This window comes from Meriones unguiculatus, chromosome 11, assembly GCF_030254825.1.
Source record: "Meriones unguiculatus strain TT.TT164.6M chromosome 11, Bangor_MerUng_6.1, whole genome shotgun sequence".
NCBI classification, from domain to species: domain Eukaryota; kingdom Metazoa; phylum Chordata; class Mammalia; order Rodentia; family Muridae; genus Meriones; species Meriones unguiculatus.
This window is the reverse complement of record NC_083359.1, coordinates 13,477,339-13,499,219: the sequence shown is the minus strand read 5'-3', so window position 1 is coordinate 13,499,219 and position 21,881 is coordinate 13,477,339. Positions and strand designations below refer to the sequence as shown.

Sequence of the window (21,881 nt, the reverse complement as noted above, 5' to 3'; positions counted from 1 at the left end):
CCCTCGGGGGGAGAACAGTCAAGAGTCCGGGCCCTCGTGCACCCTGAAGGCCGGAGATTCTCAGTAAGTAGGTAGACGATTGAAGGATGGAGGCGGATAGGGCTCAACGGTGCATCCCTCGGCGGAAGGCGAGGTGCAGGAAGTGGGATGAGATGCCGAGGGATGGTGGGGCCGGGAATGCACCCCCACGGCGGCGACACGGTGGAGGCGCCCGGCTCCCCCGCCGGCGAGCAGCGGAAGTGCCGCGGAGTTGGAGCGGGGCCGGCGCCGCGGCCGCTTCTGCTGGCCGAACTGCTGCCGCCGCCGGGCGGACGGGCGGACGCGCAAAGCCGGGGGCGAGCGCGGCGGGGCGCGGCGGGGCGGACTGGCCCCGATGAGGCGCAAAGAGAAGCGGCTCCTGCAGGCGGTGGCGCTGGCTCTTGCGGCCCTGGTCCTTTTGCCCAACGTGGGGCTCTGGGCTCTGTACCGCGAGCGACAGCCCGACGGCAGCCCAGGGGGATCAGGGGCGGCAGTGGCCCCCGCGGCGGTACAGGTGAGTGGTCCGCGGCCGAGGGTCGGAACACCCTCTCCCCGACTTCGCTCCCACCCTGCAGTTCCTTGCTCCACCTGTCCTTCGCGTCTGCTCCGAGTCAGAGCTTCCCATTTTGGGGATGGGAACATCGAGGCTTAAGACTTAGCCAGCCGCCTACTCCAGCCTAAAGCAGTGTTTAACCCTAGGCGCTTCTCCTAGTTTACCCCGCTCCTCTTATTGCGGTCTGTTATTCCTGGCTGCTTCAGCTCTCTCTTTCTGGAGTATCTTACCAGCATCTCCACCCAGGATGGTTCTCTCTGAGGTGCTGGTCGTTGTTGGTGTTCTTCAGACCGTCTCTGTCCCTACCCCACCATCTTCACCTGCTGGCTCTAGTGTTTCGTCTCAGACTAGACCCCTTCCTGGTTTGCCGCCTGGAGCTTCTGCCCTCCCTCCCTCTTTCCTTCCTTTCTTTTTGCCTACCTGGAGCCTGTCTTTCTTCCTTCCCTTCCCTTCTTCCCTTCCTTTTTCCCCTCCTTTCATGTGTATGTGTGCCTTGCCTGGTACCTGTATGTCTGCACCTCATGCATTCCTGGTACTCCCTAAGGCCAGAAGAAGGCATAGGATCCCCTGAAACTGGACTTACAGAGGGCACTGAAACACCATGTGGGTGCTAGGAATCAAACCTGGGACTTCTGGAAGACCAGTCAGTGCTCTTGACTGCTGAGCCATCTCTCCTCCCAGCCCCCACACCACCCAGGCTCTATCTTAAGCGGATTTTGTGCCTCTTTTGAGACTCCTGAGCCGATGCCCCAGGGGAGGTTGGGTAGTGACTGTCTGTCTCCAGCTTGCAGGCTTTGACATTGGGGGAGTTCAGAAGCCACATAGAGGCGCTCTGGTAGAAGGTTCTCCAAATGTCTGAGAGCCACAGGTGTCTAACGCCCCCTGGAATAGATAAGCTCCATCACTTTCCTCTGACCATCCCAGCCCCTGGCACACATGGGCACACTTGAATCGCTTCCTCTAGTGTGGCGTTTCACAGTTGCTTCTGGGATTTCCTAGCCCCACGGGAAGTGGGCAGGTGTGCATCAGGGTCAGCCTTGACTGATTGCTGGCTGGCCTTGAGGGAAGAGGCTGACTTCTTGAGATTGATGGCTATACCCCCTTCCCTTCCAGCATTAGACTGCCATCTGGGCATTCTGGTTTCGGGGGCACGGAAGACTCTTTGCTACAGAGCTAATCAGTTTGAACTTGGCTTGTCTCTCTAGTAATTTGTAAATCATCCTAGAGGTCTGGGTGATCTATCTATTTGGTAGGTCTCACTGTTTGGAAAGTTGGGAAACTCCATTTCTAAATTCCTGGTTCAAATTCTGAAAGCCAGTTGAGACCTCTCTGCCTTAAACTCTCTGTCCGAGTGGGGTTTTCCTGTGGGGAATCTCTTCCCTCTGTTACTGGCTCGTGTGGCATCACCGACAGAAGGCCACTGTTCTTAGCACAGCTATTAACTTGCTGGGCATTGATGCCTCCGGCCTCCCTCTCTGAGCCTTGCTTACTCTGTGTGTATGATTGGGGAGTGTACCAGCAGGGAGTGGGGCAGACCACTTCTTTTTCCTTTCCTGAGGTCCCTTATCGGATTCCTACCTTGGGATGCCCTGTTGGACACAGCCCTGGCTGGGTGGGAGGTGGTGGTGGTGGTGGTGGTGGGGTTGTTGTGTCCAGCCAGGTGTAGACTCTCCTGTGAAATAGCTGTGAGCAGTTCTAAAATAGCTCTTGACATTCTGCCTCAGCTTGGAGAGAGCCCTCATATGTCACTTGCCACGGAGGCCAGAGACATTCTAATATTCATTTTCTGTAGACCCAGATGTATACCAAGAAGGTCAAGGTTAACTGTCAGTTTGGCCTTAGCTTTCGAGGTAAATTACTCACTGTACAAGAGGGTATTGATGTAGTAAGGCCACCTCTTGAGCAGAGAGAGGAGCAGCTACTGCGTGCTTCTTGGAGGTGCTACCTGGACCTCCCTGCAAGGGCTGGTCTAGGCGCTCTGGTTTTCTGTCTGCCATAGAAGGGAGGAAGAAATGGTGAAGGGGTTCAGGAGGGCTTCTATGTGATTATCCTTGCTTCTTGGGGGGTCACAGAAGGGACCTGTTTCCCAAGGATGGGCCCTGGTAGGTGTGGCAGGATTCCGCATTCATGGGCCGCCTTTCTGGACCGCTCTGCCAAATTTCCACACAGCCCCTTTGTACTCGATCCTGCAGATGCAAAGCCCTCCCGTCCCTCTTCTAAATGTCAGCCGGCCTCCAGAAAAGACGCTGGCTTCTCCCGCTCCTCCATATCAGGTGGCTAGCTGGGAAACAGCCTTCAGCACCGAGAGTTAAAGGCCAACTTTGGCTACGTGAGACCTGGCTCTGGAAAAACACTTGTTGGGACTTTATCCCCTTGAGAGATTTTGGTGGCTCTTCCGTGAGGTTACTTATCTCGGTTTGAGCAGTCCTCTGATGCCTTGCCCTGTGATGTCTCATCCCGATGCTGCTGGAGCCACCAGGCAGGACATTTGATTTGTAAAGCCCACGTCATATACTCGGGCTCTAGCTGCTCACACAGAAGGCTGAAGGATCCAATAAGGAAAGCTGCCCTCAAGGCCATTTTTATTTTAACTTGGGGATCCTTCTCTTCCCCACTCCCTAGGAGGCCTGACATCTTGGTTTAATTCTACGACTGGTTTCATCTTGCAGACTTGGGAGCTGGTTTTTAAAATCCCCCAGTAGGAATCCTGATGTAGTTCCTCCCCACTTCTGAGCCAGGAACTCTCGTGGGAAATGGCTTCCCTGGGTAATGGCATCTGTTCGGTAGAGATTGGTGGGATTGTGGCATACTGGTGCCTGTGATTTTTAAGTATCTGGGTTTTTTTTTTTCTCTCTCTCTCTCTCATTATGTCAGAGCTGAACTTTATTCTTGGAACATCCCAAAATCAAAACTTCCCCCTCTTTTCAGTCTGCTCGGTAGTAGAACCTTACCCGTCAGCAAGTTAAGCACCATGGCAGTGTGGTCTGGAGTGGTTTCTTTGCTTTTCCAAGGAGGAGCTGGTATCCATTTGACTGCTAATCACTTCTCTGTCAGCTTGCCCAGATGAAATCTGATGCCACGAGGGAAGGGTTCTTGACTTACCAGGGCAAATATGCCTCTGCCTTCTCCTCCTGGGCCTCCTGTCTGCCAAGGATGCCACACTGAGGAAAGCCTGGGAGGAAAGTCTGACTTTTGGTTTTCTCTTGCCCTGATTCCATTGAGACCTCAGAGGAGTGGTTTAACCTCTCTGGGCCTGGCATTCCTCACCTGTGGAATGCACGTAGATTCAGAAAGGAGGGAGGCATTATGGCCCCCACCCACCCATGGCCAGGGCAGGCATTCCTAATCAATAGTTACCACAAATCCCAGACTTGGCCTCAGTCTGTTGCTCAGCAGGGCTTCTCAAGTGGGATTGTTGGCATTGTTTTTAATGTGGGAAATAGATGTTTTGTTATGGCTTTTCCGAATCAGACATCCCAGGGTTCCGTGAGTTTTGTGTAGGAAAGGTCTAGAGTCAAGCCGAAGCCCCGACTTAGGTGTTTGTTCGTGTTCTAGCTTCTTCTCTCAGGCAGCTTTTGTGTGTGTTGGCTCCGGTGACAGATAACAGATAATGGAACCAGGGATGGGAACGAAAAGGCCTATTTAAAAGATAACCATCTAGCTCGCTAATTGTACCTTGTCTACAGCTGGCTCTTATTCAGAAATGGCATCCAGGATGTCTTTTGTCGCTTTATAAAAGGCACCTGGAGGTGAAGGGCGCCCTGTGAGAGCTCACTGCTCTTCATGGTGGCATCTCTGTTTTGCATAGCCCTGGTCCTCACATCTTCTGGGGATATGTGACGAAGCAGGGGGTTGGTGTAAGAATCTTGCTTCTCCAGAGAACCACTGTTCTCATGTCTGGGAGAGTGGGGGCAGAAAGTACATTCTACAGGTCTGAGTGCCCGTGGGTTCCACCGTGGCCTTCCTGCCCTGAGGTATCTGGAGACCAGGAAGGTAGAATGTGTTTATTGAATGACTGAACTCGTCAAGTCAGGCGGGGGCGTCAGAGGACCCCTAGACCAACCCCCTTTATTTTTGTCTGATGGAAACTGAGGCCCCGTAGGGGTTGATCACTTAAACAGGTTCTCACAGGAGGAATTCAGGCTGGAATGCAGTGCTCAGAGGTTCACGCTCCGTTTCACAGCCGAGGATTTTCCTCTACAGACTAATATTTGCGCCTTCTCTGCCATTATTTCCCCTGAGAGCTAAGATGTTCTCGCCGAGTCCTGGAGGCCGGCAAATAAAATGAATTAAACGTTAAGGCTGTGAAGGGACCCAGCTTGGGGTAGAGGGATTCAGAGGTATGTGGCACATGGCAGTGTTACTGTCCTCAGCAGACTGAGCTAACTGGTCCTCAGAGCCCCCTTATGTTCTGTTCTGTCTCTATTTTGAATAACAGTGAATTCAGCCTGAAATGATACAGAAGCTCACAGACTCCTGGTTCTGAGTATTGGGTGATCTGGGTTCTCCCGCTTCTGGGTTTTTCTCCGTTAGCTCCGACCTAGACCGAGTCCCTATGGGAGCAGAACATGATCCTGGAAAAGAGTCTGTCTCTGGCTGCCTGGTAGAAGAGAAGAAACCTCCCTTCCTTTGAGCCCTAGCCAGTCTTCCTATCCCAGTTTGGGGTTCCCCGTGCTCAGAACCTGTGACAACGACATGTCTGCCGGTGCACCCCCTCCGTGCTGGGGCTGGGGGTGGGTTGGTCTCCTCAGGTGGGAGAAAGAATAGCTCCCCACAGAAGAATCTGAATACTCACGGGACAGAGATATACCCGGAGCAGAAGCCAGTGCGTCTACCCAGGGTCCTGGGGTGTCGCTCCAGGCGTTGGGCTCAGTCACCATGAGGACACCACCCCTCAGTCACCCGGACGACTCACTCTCAAGTGCAGACGCTGTGTCTGTGAGTTTGTGCTCCCATCAGCCCTGCCCGTCTGGGGCTGAGCCTTAGAGTGTGGCCTCGTTCAAAGCTGGGGAGGCTGGGGCCCAGATTTTTGCCGACACAGCGTGGAGGGTTGAAAGCCGTCCTGCTATTTCATCTCGATAGCCCTGCCACCACCCTCCTTTCCCCTCACACAGGTCCCTTCCACACACCAAAAGCCAGTCTACTGCACATTTTTCTCAAGCTGAAAAAAGAACTTCTGTCTCTTCAGCTTTGACTTTTTTTTTTTTTTCCTGCCTGGCCCTGTTCACTGGAGGAGGCGGAGTGTTCATACTTTGGAAGCTAGAGGAAGCTAAACAATTCCGCTTGCTGCGGTGGGTGGGTGTGTGTTTATGCGTGTGTAGCTCCCTCTCCGTGTGGCGCTCTCCTCCCTCTTATCTTTTCCATGGCTCCCGTTTGCTGCCCTCTGCTGAGTGTTGATAGCAGATGGGAAGGCAGAAAGCAGGCCCGTTTCTTCCCTTTTTGCTCTTGAGACAAAGCTGAGCTTCAAATGCTGGTTCTTCTTCCTTTCTCAGGAGAGAAGCCACTGCCTAAAACGGCATTAGTGAGAATGATTACAACGTGGGGGGAGGGTTGTTTGGGGTTTGGGGACATGGCTCAGTAGGTAACATTGCTGCTCGACAAGCTTGAGGGACCTGGGTTTGAATCTCCAGCACCCACGTACAAAGCCAGCCAGGCATGGCTGTGTGCGCCTGTCACCCCAGTGTTGGGAGCAAAGACAGTTGGATTCTGTGAGCCCGCTAGACAGCGGGGCTAGCCAGACAGCCGTCTGACTCAGTGGGTGACCCTGTCTGAGGGCAATTAGGCCATGAGTGGTGGAGGAAGGCACTCTACATCCAGTTCTGGCTTCCATGTCCATTGGGCCGACCTTCCTGCTCTCTGAGACTGTGGTTTGGGCAGCGTACGAGGGTCCAGATTTGTCACCCCACAGCCTGATGCAAATCCCCCAGCCTGGGTGGGCTACCTGACGCCTGTACCTGAGATCCCTGACCTCTGTCACAAGAGTGGAGCTTCTTTTGAGGATGGACTATTCACAGGTCACCGAGCGCAAAAGCCCTGAGCATGGCACTTAGCACAGAAGGAGAGCCCCTGATGGCAGTGAAAATGGCTGTGGTTCAGCTTGACCTGGCTTTGGGTAGGGACTGTTTTGTGTGTGTGTGTGTGTTTGCGTGTGCTTTAATCTCCTCTGTGACTGCGAGGAAGCTCAGGCTATCTTATGCTGTCTCTGGGAAGAAGGTCTGGCCCACGTGGAGGCGGCACAGCTTCTGAGCACTGCCATTGCTGGGAGCTAATGTGTGTGGTACGAATGGTGTCGCGCATGCCAACACTTCTCTTTGCATGAAGCTCTCCGACTGTTTGGAACTTGAAGCAGTCTTCCGGGTGGTGCCCTTCTGCTTCCCACCTGGGAGAGAACCCAAGCCGCTGACATCTTTCTAGAATTATCTCCTCACCAGTCACCTCTAGAAAGTGTGTTTAGCCTCTCTAGGCCCTGTCCAGGGCTCGGGGGATGGGAGTGCTCAGCCTCAGGAATGGCTCTCTGTGAGCATCAGGGTGTTAAGAACTCCTGAGCCTGGAAAGGATGGTGACTTCAAAGAATGTGGCTGAGCGTCATCCCGGCGCTTTCCACACACAGCTCTTCTTTGCTTCCTCTGGGAGACAGACCACTTCTTGGGCCTACTCCACTCCCACAAGAGTGGCTTCCGCAGGCCTCTTCTTTGGGAGTGCCTTTCTCCAAAGCCTTCCTGTTGCGTGAGGAGCAGCACTCTGCCAGATGCCAGCAGGTCAGGCATCCTGGTCTAGATCCGGTCTGAGTGGTTACCTTTGGCATGCTCTGCTTTGGGTTGGGCACCAGCCATCTGCTGCCTTCCAGGGCGGTGTTGGGGCTGTACCTGTGTGACCAGGGCAGGGTGCCTGAACCAGGGGCCCCAGGGAAGGGCGTCATCATGGAGAACTCATGAGCCTCTCCCTTTAGGGATGGCAGCAGAAAGGACGGTGGTGGAGCTGGGAACTGGTCCTATCTCATTACCAGGCCTGGCCACCCCTGAATTAGGTACCATGACTGACCTTTGAGGCATCAAGCTCCTCCTTCCCAAATGAATATGTTACACCATGTCCCAGTGCCCTGGTGTTAGTTAAAATGGGGAGACTGAGGTCAGTGGGGTGCAGTAGGGTATCTGGGGCCACAGAGCCAAGCAATGAGGGGAAGAGGCTTGGCTGCCTCTCTCTACTGCTTTAGAGCCGCTGTCTGTGTGTTCGGGCTGAGTCCAGTCTGTCCCCTCCCTTGGCGAGTACAGAAGGACAAGTTGGAGGTTACCACCACCGAAGGCTGTAAACCCAGAGCTTATTCTGATAGCTGTTGCTTCTAGAAAGCTGCGCCTTCACCGAGTGTGTCCAATAGCAGCGTCTGGATGAGGGTCATGGCTGGACATGCTCCTTTGGGCTCCCGAGAGCCTGGGCGTCCGGTTGTGTGCTGGTGTGCGTCCCCTCAGGAGGCTGGTTGGTGATGGGGGACCTTGTAGGGAAGAAGTTTCCTAGCACATCTGGTGGAGGTATGTGTGTCTTCCCTTTGCTCAGGCACACTGTACTCTCAAGTGAGAACTGTTTCTTCTCGTCTGTTTCCTCCTGAGTATTGATCGTTGTCAGCTGCTGACAGCAGTGGGTGCATGCGTGTGTGTGTGTGTGTGTGTGTGTATGTATTTGTGAAATAACTAGTTTCTAAATTTGCTGCCTAACTTCAGCAACAAGTTAATGATTCCCGTGTGCCAGGGTCTGTAATTTGGATCGATGGTTATTCTGTTGACAGTGAGCCTTAACAGCTGTTTCCTTCAGCAGGTCTTCTTTCGTTAATTGTGTGTGGGAGTGTGTGGATGTGTGTATGGGGTGGGGGATGAATGTGGACTGCGCGTGGGCTCCCTTGTGCATATATGAACTTGGATGTGAGGGCCAGAGGTCAACCTGGAGATGTCATTCTTTGGTTAGTGCCTGCCGTGTTTTTTGAGACAGGATCTGTCACTGAGACTTAGGGCTCACCAGTTAGGTTACACTGACTACTGAGCTTCACGCCTCCTCCTGTCTCTGCCTCCATTTCCTTGTTGGGTTACAGCTGTGTCACCAAGGCTGGCTGCTCTCTCCCTCCCTCCCTTCATTCTTCCTTCTCTCCCTTCCTCCTCCCTTCTTTCTTTCTTTCTTGTATGCCTTCTAGGCATGAATTCTGGCCTTCATGCTTGTAACGGAAGCACTTTATGGACTAAGCTAGGCCCCACTCCCCATCCCATTTCCCCAGTGTGTGTGTGTGTGTGTGTGTGTGTGTGTGTGTCCTCTACTGAGTACGAAACCATGACCCATGGGCCACCAGTAGTAAGATGCGGCTTGTCCAGGGCCAGCCCTCACTTGGCCAGATCTCATTTGTTACTAGATGTTAGTAAGCTGGTTAAAGCCAGTCAACATTCTAGCACTGATAGGGTAGGGTCCGTCGAGGCCCTATCCCTGGCTGAGGACAGTTGGTAGCTGCTGGAGGAAGGGGAGTCATTTTTTTTCCTGGAGAGTTGTGGCTATTGGCAGGGTGCTCAGTGGGCCGGCCCACACCCCAGCGAAGCAGCACCAGTTGGATTCAGGCGGTTATTCAAAAAGAAGACGTAGTGGTGGGAGGGAGAGGTGGGAGTTGGAGGCGAATGCAACCAAATTACATTGTAAACGTGTATGGAAACTGTCAGAGGATAAATGACATAATCAAAAAATAAGTTGTTAAATAATTCGTATTTTTAAGAAAAATCCACTTTATCCTATTATTTTAGGAAAATTAATTGAAGATAAAAATTTGGGATAAAGTTTGAAATTTGGGGGTAAAAATTTGAAAGTCTGGTGACCTGGCCCAGGGGTGAGTATCATGAAAAATGTGCTGGGTCCCAAAGCGGCTGCCTCTCTCTAGACAATCCCCCATCATCTCTCTCTAGCTTCCTGAATCCCTCACCCTCTGTGGCCTGAAACTTGGTGTCGCTCCCTTTTGAACAATCATGGGAGACATTTGAAAATTCTGTGAGGAGATAAGAGCAGGTGAGTTGAGTGGCTGAGCCTTCTAACTCACAGACTTTCTCCAGGGGGAACAAGAAAGCCTGTCATCCCTGGTTATCAGACAGACCACCTATGCACGCTTACAACCTAAGCTTATGTGCAGATTCCTGCCCCATGTCACCAAGAGTGGGGTCCCTTGCTTCTCGCTAGGCCTCTGAACTCAGTGCCCCTCTGTCTGGTGAAGCTCCCTCGTTGCTAGGGGCCTGTGGGTGGTAGTTTGTTCGCAGCTGTGTGGATATGGCCTACCCTGTTTTCTTCTCTGCTGGCTGCCAGCCTGTTCCAGCTGTGCATTCCTAATGTTGGGGGTATGGCTGGATCTTCAGGAGGGTGAGGACAGCTGCCCCAGCAACAGGCAGCTCAGGCAACCCAAAGAGCAGAGGACCCGTGTGTGGTCAGATTGGAGTCCCCAGAGTATACTGGTGGGGGCGCAGGGGAATCTCAATTCAGCCGAATGCAACCATGCAGTTCTGAGTCTAGTGACCTTGGATGTGGTGACCACAGTTCCGGAACTTCGCCTAGGGGCTTGTGCCATGCAGGTGCGTGGGGCAGGGAAGCTGCAGGGGGAGCCTTGGCTTGGGGTGGTAGCAGTTCTGGGATTACAGCCTGCCCTGTCTTTGCGCCCTGGCTCCTTTGCAGAGACAGTGGCGATCGCTAACTGAGCCAGTCTGTGTTTGACACTCAGTGTGACCTTTCTTCAGCCCACCGATCCCTTGGGGAGGGGCAGCCTGCCTGTTGTCACAGATGGGTCAGTAGGCTGAGGACGCCTCAGTAACTCCCAGGTTTGTGCAGAAACCAGCCACGGTGGGTACTCGTGCTTAGGCTCCTGGCTCCCACAGTTATTTGATTGACCCCAAGCGGGGGAGTCATTTCACCTCTCTGCCTGAATCATGGAAACTGACTTTCCTGGCAGTGTGAGCAATGTACATTAAGAGGGATAAGACAGTTTGCTACCCACAGCTCTTCTTGCCTGCCCTCCCCTGGGCACAGTTGTCAGAACTCTAGTATGGAGGAAGTTTCCTACCCTCTGGGGTGGTGCAGATCCTGGTAGCTTCCTATCCCCAGCCTAAATCCTGCCGCTCTCCAGCCCCCCCCCCCCCCCCCCCCCCCCCCCCCCCCCGGCAGCAGGAGAGACAGGTGACAGCTCCTGCCAGGGCCGGAGCCAGGGAACAATGGGGGACATTGAGAAGGCTGCCAGGTGCCAAGCCAGAGGTAATAAAGGGACGTTTGATTACTTTCAATCCAAATTGTCAGGCTCTGCTCACTTTCTTCCTGCAGCGTTTAAAAGGGCACAAAACAAAACAAAACAAGAACGAAAAAACAAAAAACATGGTATAGCTCTCCTCCTTGGGGCTGGTGCCAGGTCCTGGTTGGGCAGCCGTCTTAAACTTGAACCTCCCAGTGATGGGAGCTCATCCCACTTCTCTCAGTGGGTTCCTCGGTTTTCCACAGTGGCTCAGGGTGCTCTCCACTCAGCTTTTCTGTCTCTTCTCAAGTCGTTCCTTTCCCAGAAAGCCTTAGCTGACCGTTGGAGGAGGGATCCACCTGTCTTCTTGGAAGTATGTAGAACCTACTGCTTTGTATAATGCCATGGACCTAGTGCTTGCTTGGCAGAGGGAAGCTGTGTTTCTGAGCCATTCCAGCAGGAACTCTGCTGGGAAAGCATTAGATGGGAGGGGGGTGGGGGGAGAGGGTGGGCAGGATCCTAGGTTGTTGCCCACAGTCCCCCTGCCTGGGACTTCTACTCCCCCAAATGACCATTGCGTCAGGGGATAATTTTTCAGTCAAGAGATCCCTTGGGCTTATGGACAGTCTGTTTTCTGTTGGAGCCAGTCGAATATGCCATTGTGGAATAAGCCTGGCTACATCATGAGTGAATGCTCCACGTTCTAATAGAACTTTCTTTGTAGAACAGGCAGCATGCTGAGCGGGCAGGCTCTGGTTTGCAGGCCCCTGCTCTGCTCTCTTCCTGAAAGAGGAACCCCCAGACTGACAGGTGGGAGCCTTCAGGAGTTGGCTCAGAAGCCTTCAGGACCTTGAGCTGGCCTCAGACTCTGAGGTGCCTCCATTTCCACATTTGTAGATTGTGTTCACTGAGAGGAGGAGGCTTGAGGGTCTTCGCAGCTCCGGGCACACAGTAAGGCCTTGCACTCTCTTCTGTGAGTCCAGCCTATCTTTGTATCTGAGCAGAGCTCTGTAGCGCATACCAAATACTTCCTCCTGCTGACATCCCCACACGGGGCGCCTGCCCCACCTTTCTGAGATCATAGCCACACCCTCCTGTGAGATCATAGTCCAGTCGGTACATACAATCAGAGAACATGTCCCAGGCAGAGCTCAGAGGCACCTGTCCCTCCTCTGAAGTTTCCCAGTGGCTTCTCAAGGCAGCGCCCACAAAATATACAGGTGCTGTTGACTTCTGCCTACCCAGCACCCCAGACATGATGACCCTGTGATGTCGAATGCTCTTCCCAAAGACTGGTGCGTGACTGGGTCATGATCTTTGAGGTCTCAGCTCCAGTGTCTCCTCAGAGAGACCACCCCTCTCATCCCTCTGCACTATCTCACCAGGATTGTCCACACTTCACCTTAGCACCAACTAGCCTGGCCTCACTGGTCGCTCACTGGTCACTCACCGGTTCATGCTTCTGTTGGGCACCATGGAGGTGTGCGCCTTGTCTGACTTAGCCACTGCTGCATACACAGCGATAGCACATGGTGGGTGCTCAAACTGTTCGCTGATGGGTGAAACGCTGGTGCATGCTCTGGTCTGAGCACCCTCAGGGCAGGGCCACTGACTGCTGGACCTTCCCACCTGCTCTCTCCTTGCATCTATCTCATGTGAACATTCTGCCTGCCCCCCCCCCCCACCCGTGCTGGAAAGAAGGGGGAGAGACAGACTTCCTTCTTCCCTGGTGAGATGCGAGGGCTGTGAGAGTGTGAGCTCAGAGTAGCAGCCAAGGATTGTTGGCATTGCTTAGAGGAACCCTGGCGGGGCTCCACTTCTCTCCCCCAGGCAGTCTCCATCCTCAGCCCGAGGCTTGTTTGCTACCCTTGCCGGAGGAGGGTTTTATGCATTCCCTTCAGCCGGTCTTGACAATTTGAAATACCTTCTCCTGGCTGGTATTTTCTTTTTCCCTGTGGTTCTTTGGCATGTGGGCCCCTGCTTGCGCCTCGGTGGCAGGGGTGGTTGGGGTGGGGTGGGGTGGAACTTAAGGGGGGGGGGTGTTTGCTGCAGGTGGAACTGAATCCTGTCAGTGTGTGGTGGGTCTCTGAGGAGAAGGGCTGTTGGCCAGGCTCTTCCTACACTCACAGCTCCTGTGAAGTGGATAAACAGACAGGAGGATTTGAGGGGAGTTGTTGACATATTCCCCACCCAGGTCATGCATTAAATTCGTAAGTCCCAGTACCTCAGAATAAAACCTTCCATAGAAAGAGGGTAGGAATTGGATGGGACTGTGCTGGAGTGGAGGATATTCTTCATCGTCTATGACTGATGGGGAAAGAGGAAAGAGAGCCCTGGGAACCTAGAGAAACCATAAACAAGAAGTACCCAGCACGTCCAGAGCCACGGGTAATCGTCTTAACCTCTTCCAGTTACTTCTGTTCCTTTTTAGTTTATGGGAAAGGTTATCTCCTTACACATGTCACACTGCACACATGTGTTCTTTAACTAAAGCCACACTCCTGGTTAAAATCAATCACTCTCTCCTTCCCTCCCTCCCTCCCTCCTCCTCCCTGTACGGTTTTGTCCCAGGTTCCTGCATTGATTACAACAAATAGTTTTTGTTCTGAGTCCCTACTAAATTGATCTGGAGGGTTACTGTGTGCTAGATATAAGAGCCAGCCCCTGCCTTCACAGCTCCCAGCCAAAAGGGAAACACAGACAGGCTTGGTGCTGCCTGGGAGACCAGCGCCAGTTAAGGTCAGAAAGGGTTTCTATAAACAGGTCATTTTTACATAGGCCGAGACCTTAGCAGTGTGTGCATAGAAGGGCCAGGTCCAGGAAAGGGACCGTCAGCCCAGCAGCAGCGGGGAAGGCAGTGGTTACTGAAACTGTGTGTGCTGGATCTTTGGCTCTGGCTGCTGGTCTGGGAGACTGGGAAGCTAGGATGGTTTGGGGCAGAAGATGACCGGATAGGTAGCCATGGTTATGCAGGCAAAGAGAGCAGCCGCTGAGGTAGAGAGAGAGAGTGAATCCTCTCACTCATCCTGCTGTGTCCTGATGACTGGTGCTACAGCCACAGGATCTACCACTTGAAGTCTCTGAGCTCTAGAAGTTGGTGACATTGACTGTTGCTAGCTGTTTTGCCAGGTGCAGGGATAAGCCCTCTGCTGCCCTGTTTGTTTTAGTCTTCCACCAGCTGCTAGGAGAATGTAATTATCCTCGCTGAATACCTGAGGGTGTGAAGCAGAGAGGGGCAGGAATGAGCTGTTTCGTAGCCCACACCACATCCCAGCCACTGAGAAGCTGGCTAGCACACAGAGTCTGGTGTCTCTATTCTGGACTAGGAAGGGCCTCTGTAGTAGCCCTGGCACAGGACAATAATGAATGTGTGGGAGAGCCATAGTGTTTGGGCTATGGCTGCAGGAGGCTTACAGAAGGGAATCTTGACTTCCTTCCTTCGAGGAGAATAAGGTGGGTTAGCCTTCACTAGACTGGGGAGAGGGTGGGAGCAGAGGCACTCCAGGCAGGTGGGGTGACAACACAGTCAGAATTATAGGATGGGAGATGGGGGGGGCAGTATAGGATACTCAAGGTCTTCCAAATTCATTGGCACTTGGCCTTGAGAAGGTAAGACAGGTGTGGGACTGAAAGACACTGGCATGTGGGATCTAGAAAGGCCTGTCTTCTGGTCCTGGAGCAGAGAGTACCCAGCCACGAAATCACCTGGCCAGATTGCTTTTCACACATTCTGCAGTTCAAGAGTTGAAAACATGGGTTTCCTTCCTTCCTTCCTTCCCTTTCTTCCCTCCCCTCCCTCCTTCCCTCCCTCCCTTCCTTCCTTCCTTCCTTTCTTTCCTCCCTCCCTCCTTCCCTTCCTTCCCTCCCTCCCTCCCTTTCTTCCTTTCCTCCCTCCCTCCCTCCTTCCCTTTCTACCCTCCCTCCCTCCCTCCCCCTCCCTCCCTCCCCTTTCTTCCTTCCTCCCCTCCCTCCTTCCCTCCCTTCCCTTCCTTCCTTCTTTCCTTCTTTCCTTCCTTGCCAGGTGAGGCAGAGGAGCAGCAGCACCTGATGGCCTCTGTCTATGGAGCTGCCCTACAAGCTGGGTTCTGCTTTCATTAACCCGTCCATCACTCATCAGCATCTGACTCAGTACTGGATGTGCCCCAGGCTGGCTCTGCTAAGCACTTGACTTCCAAGAGGAAAGGACGGCTTTCCCTGTCCTTGAGGACCGCCAGAGCGCTAGACAGGTCATTCCGGGGCAGAGTACTTGCCAGTGTTGGAGGAAGCGCAGTAAAAGATGCAGAGCAGCCCCAGACTGCCTTCCCAACTGCTCCTCCCTCCTCCGTGTCCCTCCCCACATTAGTCCCATGTCTGTTGCTATGATAAAAAAAAAAATCTCCCAACAAACATTAAACGTAGGGGAGAAAATTTTTTTTTGGGGGGGGGGTTTGGAATCACAGTTTTATCTGTGTTACAGTTTCTCATAGCACAGAGGCCAAGGAGGCAGGAACTTGGAGTAGCTAGTCCCATTATGTGTCTGATCAAGAGCAGAAAGAATGGCTACACACATGCTCAGCGCTTATCTCGCATTCCTTACTCTAATGTAATCCAAGGCACAAAGCCAGGGACTGGGGCTGGGGTCTTCCCACATCAATTAATACAGTATAGACAGCCCCCCACAGATATGCCACAGGCCAGCCCCATCTACACACTCCTTCCTTCAAATTCTTTTCCTAGGTATTTCCAGATTGTGTTGGCAGTAGAAAGTAACCATCATCACACTGCTTAACCCTAGGCTTTTAAATCCTTGTTTTCATTTCTAAGTTACTTTTAGTTTTTGTGAATTGATGTTTTGCCTGTATGTGTGTCTGAGCACACATATGTGTATGTCTGGTGCTTGTGGAGGCCAGAAGAGGGAGCCAGATCCCCCCGGGAACTGGAATTACAGGTGGTTGTGAATTGTCACATGGATGCTGGCATTGAACCTCGATTCTTTAGAAGAGTAACTAGTGTTCTTGACCACTGAGCCATCTCTGCAACCCCACTGTTTTTGTTTTATGTACAGGGTCTCAGGTAGTCTACCCTGGAACTGCCTGTATAGTCAAAGGAGCTCCTCCTTCTTTTGTTTCCACCTCCCAAGTGTTGGGATCATGGGCATGAGCCTCCATGCCTGGTCTAACTGTAGGCTTAAGGCCCCAGGTTTGAGTGGGGTTGAGCCTGTTTGGCACTTTATTAGCCATGTGAGTTGGGTTGTATGCTTTAATCTCTTTGTTTTCTCATTTTTAAGCTGGCTACTCAGTGGTGGGTGTTTGGCTGTGTGCTGAAGGTCCTGGACTCCATCCCCAGCACCATGGGAAAAATAAAATAAATAAAATGAAGATCCATGGTTCTAGAACCTGCTTCCAAGGCTTCTTGTCAGGATCGTTATGTTCCTGTATAATCTGTGTGTTTGGATGCTTGTGTGGAGATCAGAGGACAATTTTGTGGAGTCGGTTCCCTCCTGCCATCTTTCCTGGGAAGTGTGTTTGTATCTACTGAGTCATCACACCAGCCAGTTATCAGACTTAAATGAGAGAGAGAGTGTGTGTGCGCGCGCACGTGCACAGACAGACACACACACACACACACACACACACACACACACACACACACAGAGCACTTGGACCAGTCTCCGGCTGTTAGTGACAGATGCCGTTGTCACTACAGGCCTGCCCTGACTGAGGGCTGCTGAAATGAAGTCCTGGAAGCACCCTCCAGCCAAGGCTGATGTGGAGGTCACCTACTGGACCCCTGGCTGTATTGGAGAGGGCACTCCCGTGGCAGAGAAGCACCTGCAGCGGGCCCCACTCGTGAAATGTGGTGGAGATCTTCCTGCTAGGGTGCTAGGGGAGGCAGCTCAGGTGAAGTGTCTCACAGCAGGAATTCTGGCTGGGAAGCCACTCGTCAGCAGGTGCTGAGGAAGCTGCTGGCACCGGATGCTAGTGAGGAAGCGGACAGTGTAAGATCCAGACATGAAGACCTGTGTACTGCAGGAACCCGGTGCCAGGGCCACTACCCTTACTGCCTGTCCAGCTAGCATGCGAAAGCCCTTCTTCTGCACCGTGGTGTCGCCCAGCCCCTTTTAGGGACATAGCACACACAGTACTGTGAAGGGAAACAGGTTTAAAGGTACAGGGACATTTTTTTGCAGGCCGTGACAGCGTCTTTGGAGCCTAAAGGAAGCAAAACTTAGAAGTGACTGTCATAGTTTGGCCTGATAATAATAAAAGTACCACAGACAAGCGATTTAAATAATAAGCATTTACTTCTCACAGCTGTGGAGGCTGGCAGTCCAAGCTTGGGGTGCCAGTGCGGTCTTTCCCCCATGAGGGCTCTCTCTGTTTACAGATGGCGGATGCCTTGTGTCCCGTGGCGGCTTAGGAGCCCTAAGTCTGTTCTTCGGAAGGCGCTAATCCCATTGATGGGGGCCCCACCCTTGTAACCTGTTAACCTCATTACTTCCTACCTCTTAGGTACCGTCAAAGTGGCAGCTAGCTAGAATTTGAACATGAACCTGGGGAAGCATTCCATGTATAACCCCAGCGCGGCTGCCGTCTGTTTGGGAACATCCGGGGGGAGGGCCTGCATTGTATCACATGGTCGCCTTGCTGGGGGGGGGTCTACAGAGGCTCCTGCGAAATCAAATGCTTTTATTTTTCCTCGTGACAAAAGTACAGACACTGCTGGAGAAATAAAGGCGACGAACAGGCCCGTGTCTATTCAGGGCAGGCTCTGTCACTGTACAAGTTAATTTAAGAAGTTATTAAAAATGCATTTTGGATTTGGGAATTGGAGCTAAGGGCTGGTTGACCCATCTTATTTTCATTACTTTGCTTCTGGTTTGTAAATTATGCCACTGCTCTCCTGAGAGCTCCTCAGCAGCTTCCTGCTCTAGAACAGAGACCTGAGCTCTGCCCCAGGCCCCTCCTTGTGCTGTCCTCCTGACACCACCTCCATCCTCACTAAATGCAGACCAGCCTCTTGTCCTCCTGCTGTGAAGCCTCTGTGCCTGTTCTCCTCACTGCAGGGAGTCGTTTTTTTTGTTGTTGTTGTTTTTGGTTTTTTGGTGCTTGTATACTCATGAGCACACACATATGCACACATGAGCACACCCAAACCATGCATGCACCAAATATATCATACATGCACACACCAAATACTTGCACAAATATATCATACTTGCACACGTGATGCAAGCGCTCATGGGCACACATGCACACATCAGAGATGCACACACATGCTCCACGTGCCAAACATATGTGTACACACCAGACACGTACACATATGGACTACATACACATGCACGCCTGCTCACATTCACAGCACACAAGTCTGCACAACCCGACAGCACTTCCATACACACCATTTGCCTTGCTGATGCTGTTGCTCCCTCCAGATCTCAGCTCATGTCCCCCTGCCCCCACCCAGGTGGGACTTCCTAGCTCACACCGCACTTACGGATCTCTTCCCCGTTAAAGCTCCGTGTCTTCGTTTATATAGTCTTAAAACTTAGTGAGGTTGTTTGATGAGTCTGTCTCGCTAGTAACTGTAAATCTACAAGGACGGTAGCTTTGTCTGGTTCCCCATCGTTTTGCTGTTTTACACAGTGCCCCACGTTAGATATGTGGAAAGGGAGTGAACAGACCTGGATGCTGTCCTGGACCAGAATTTAAAAATATATGTGTATATGAGCATAGATTGAGAGTGGTGTCCTGGGCCTGTAATCTCAGCAGGAGGATCAGCCATTCAAGGTCATCCTTGGCTACATAACAGTTTCAAGGCTAGCCCGGGCTGCATGAGACACTGACTGGGGAAAAAAGAAAAGGTATAAAGAATGTTAGTGAGGATTTTTGTATGTGGTTTGTAGTTAGACCATAGTGTTGTATCCATGTTGATGTCTTTATTCTTTGGAGACACACACTGAAGAATTGAAAATCAAGTTATATCAACTTTCATGTGGTTCAGAAAAAAAAAAATCAGAGACAGAGAAAGAGGAGAATGAGAAATGAGTGACATAATCACAGCCAAGTGTCAGCGAAGGCAGTGGAAGCTGTTTCTTACCTGCATCTTCCTGCAGGCTTAAAGTGTATGTAGAGAACTGAAGAGTGAATAAGCAGGACGCAGCAGCTCACACGCATAGTAACCCCCAGCCCGCAAAGGCGGAAACAGGATTGCTGTGAGGCCAGCCTGAGCTACATGAGACCCTGTTTCCTCCCTCTCCACCTCCTCTCTCCCTTGTCTCTGTTTCCCCTTCCCCCTTAAAGCAAAACAACCAACCAACTACAGAGGGGCTGAGGACACCTCTCAGTTGGTAGAGAGTTTCCTTAGCAGGTAAGAAGTCCTGGGTTCCATCCCAAGCACCACATAATTGGGATGTGTTGCTGCAGCCCCACCCGGCCCTCAGGAGGTGGAGGCCGGAGGGTAAGGAATCATCTTTGGCTACTTAGACCACTTGATGTCAGCCTGGGCCGCAAGATACCCTGTATCAAAACAGACAAACAAAAATATAAAATTCCGTGAATAGAAGTAGGTGGATAAAAGAGAAAGGAGCTGGGGGAGAAAGCAAACCCTTAAGTCCAGAGGCAGGTGACAGAAAAGGGCTTGGTGCCTTCAGGGAGCCTGCAGGCAGGCAGTGTGGCCCTGGTAGGCTGGCTGTACTTCCTGTGGAGCGGTCCCTAGAAGAGGGAGCGTGCTGTGCCATACTGTCAGCCTCAGCTGAAGGGACCTCCTACAACGCCACCTTTTCTGGTGATGACTTTTTGATTGTCTGAAGCCAGGTGGTTTCAGAGTTTCAATCTGAGTTCATCTAATATCGTGGATTGCTCTTTCTCTATTAAAACACACACAATTTTCCGGTTGCCCACTTGCTCTTGAACACAGTGCATTTCCTTTCTTGGTTATTTATCGCCATTTAAAAACATCCTTCTCAAACATGGAGGTTTAACACACGGATATTCATTTGCTCCCGGTTTGGGTGGGATCAAGGACTTTGTTGGAAGATTCTAGCTCAGGGTCCCAGGAAGTTACAGTTAAGATACTGGCCCAGTAAGCGTTCTTTAAATTGGGTGTGGTGGTGGGCATCTGTATAGTCCCAGCATTGGGAGGGTGGAGGCAGAAGGATTGGAAGTTCAGAGCTTTGGAGCTTTGAGCTGGTGATGTAGCTCAGTTGGTAGAGCTCTTGCCAAGCATGCATGAGTCCCAGTACTTTATAAACCAGCAATGGTGGTCAGGCTCACCTTGCGACTTAGGAGGTAAAGAAAGAAGAATCAGAAGTTCAAAGTCATTCTCAGCTACATTGTGAGATCCAGGGACAGGAATTAATTAATCCAGGGCTTTATTATTATTATTATTATTATTATTATTATTATTATTATTATTTTAGATAGGGCATGTAACCCTGGCTGTCCTGGAACTCTAGATCTGACTGGCCTCCAACTCCTGCCAGATCCACCTGCCTCTGCCTCCCAAGTGCTAGGATTAAAGGCGTGAGCCACCACGCCCGGCTAAATGTGGGGCTTTCAAACCTTGTGCTTTAGCCTGTGTCTTTCTGTTTCTACATAATTAAAAAATAAAAGTGAAAGATGAAGGGGAAAACAGGCGTATCCAGCAGGCGTTGAATCTGTTTCTCAGCTCCGTCCATGTGGATGCGAAGGCCATCAGGCAGGCCTGCTCTTAACCTCCTCCGCAGGCCCAGATCACGGCCTATGCGGATTTTTAGGAAGCTAAGATGAGCTGGCAACCCTCCCTGACATGCTTTCTTTGTTGAACAAAGAGCCCTGGCAGGGTGACAGCCTGAGTCAGGCAGGGTGCAGGCCTGGGTTGTGGAATTCTTGAACCTCCCTGGGTCCTGGGGCCTCTGATGAAGCTCTCTGTCTGGAGGAAGGCCGAGAGCCCCTCCCACTGCCCTGCCCACTGCCACTCACACTGTGTCTTTATTAATAAAAAAAAAAATGCTTCTGAGAAAAATGAGTTTGGGTCTGAATTCTGAGGGTCCCCAACAGCCTCTCCAAACAAAATCAGGAGCCGAACCCCAAACCCAGTAATAAGCAGCTTGCAGGACTTCAGAGGTACAACGACTGTGTTTCTTCTTTCCTGACTTGTCGGCTATGCTGTGCAGGGTCGCTTTGGAACCAGGCCAAGGTTTCACTAAGCCCCGAGGCATCAAACTCTCATCGTGGGAATGGCAGCCCCGCCATGAAAACCCTCCGAGTCTCTTATGTTCTTTCTTCACTTCCGACTTAAAACCCTTCCTTTTCGAAACCCAAAGGGATTTTTTTTTTTTTTTTAATTTGGCGTGGCTATTGTGGGCCAGTGTTTCAAATGACCGCTCATTTCAGTGCACTTATTACACATCAAGTCTGGGTGAATGTGCCCCTAGCCACACCTGGGCATAAAGTGGCAGGAGCAGATCCAGCCTCTTGCTTGGCTGGTCAGGAGACGCCTTAGATTCTCACCTCATTTTCCACTCCTCTCACGGGGGGGGGGGGGGGGGGCAGCCTTTCAAAAGGTAGGAAAGAGGAGGAGGGGGGTGAGAGGAAGAAGGGAGATGAGGACAGCCCTGAAACTGAGAGGTCCATTCCACCAAGATCAGGATAATAGTCACTGGTGGAGCTGATGCCAGGATTACCTGAGAAGAAACCCACAGAAAAACACCAGTCACTTCTGTCAGCCACCATGGGGCCTGAAGTACCAGTATCTACACACATAACTGGTGTCATTTAAAAATAAAATTAAACATATTGAAGTCATCTTTGGTTACACAGAGGGGTGGAGGGCAGCTTGGGCTAAAACCATGCTGGGGAGATGGCTCAGTTGGTCAAGTGCCTGCCATGCAGGCATAACAAGCTAAGTTCAGACCCCTACACCCCCATTTTAAAAAGAAAATGAAATAGGTATGTGTGACCCCAGCGGCCAGGCCACAGATAGAGGGCAGAGATAGACAGATCCCTGGAGCTCATTAAACAGCCGGCCTAGACTGGCTAATGAGCTACAGGTTTAGTCTCAAAAACCAAAGATGGAGGAATGACACCCAATGTTGACCACTGACCTACCAGTGCATGC

General features: G+C 51.8%; 1 protein-coding gene across 1 annotated transcript in view; it reads left to right on the top strand.

The window, feature by feature from the left end:
• The first annotated feature begins 246 nt into the window (after nucleotides 1-246).
• The window catches only part of Galnt10 (polypeptide N-acetylgalactosaminyltransferase 10), a 134,541-nt gene continuing 112,906 nt past the window's right edge, over nucleotides 247-21,881 (top strand). Inside the window, exon 1 of the mRNA XM_060363679.1 lies at nucleotides 247-532. Coding sequence (XP_060219662.1) covers nucleotides 374-532 — 159 coding nt within the window. The 5' untranslated portion in view covers nucleotides 247-373. The remainder of the gene's footprint in view (nucleotides 533-21,881) is intronic.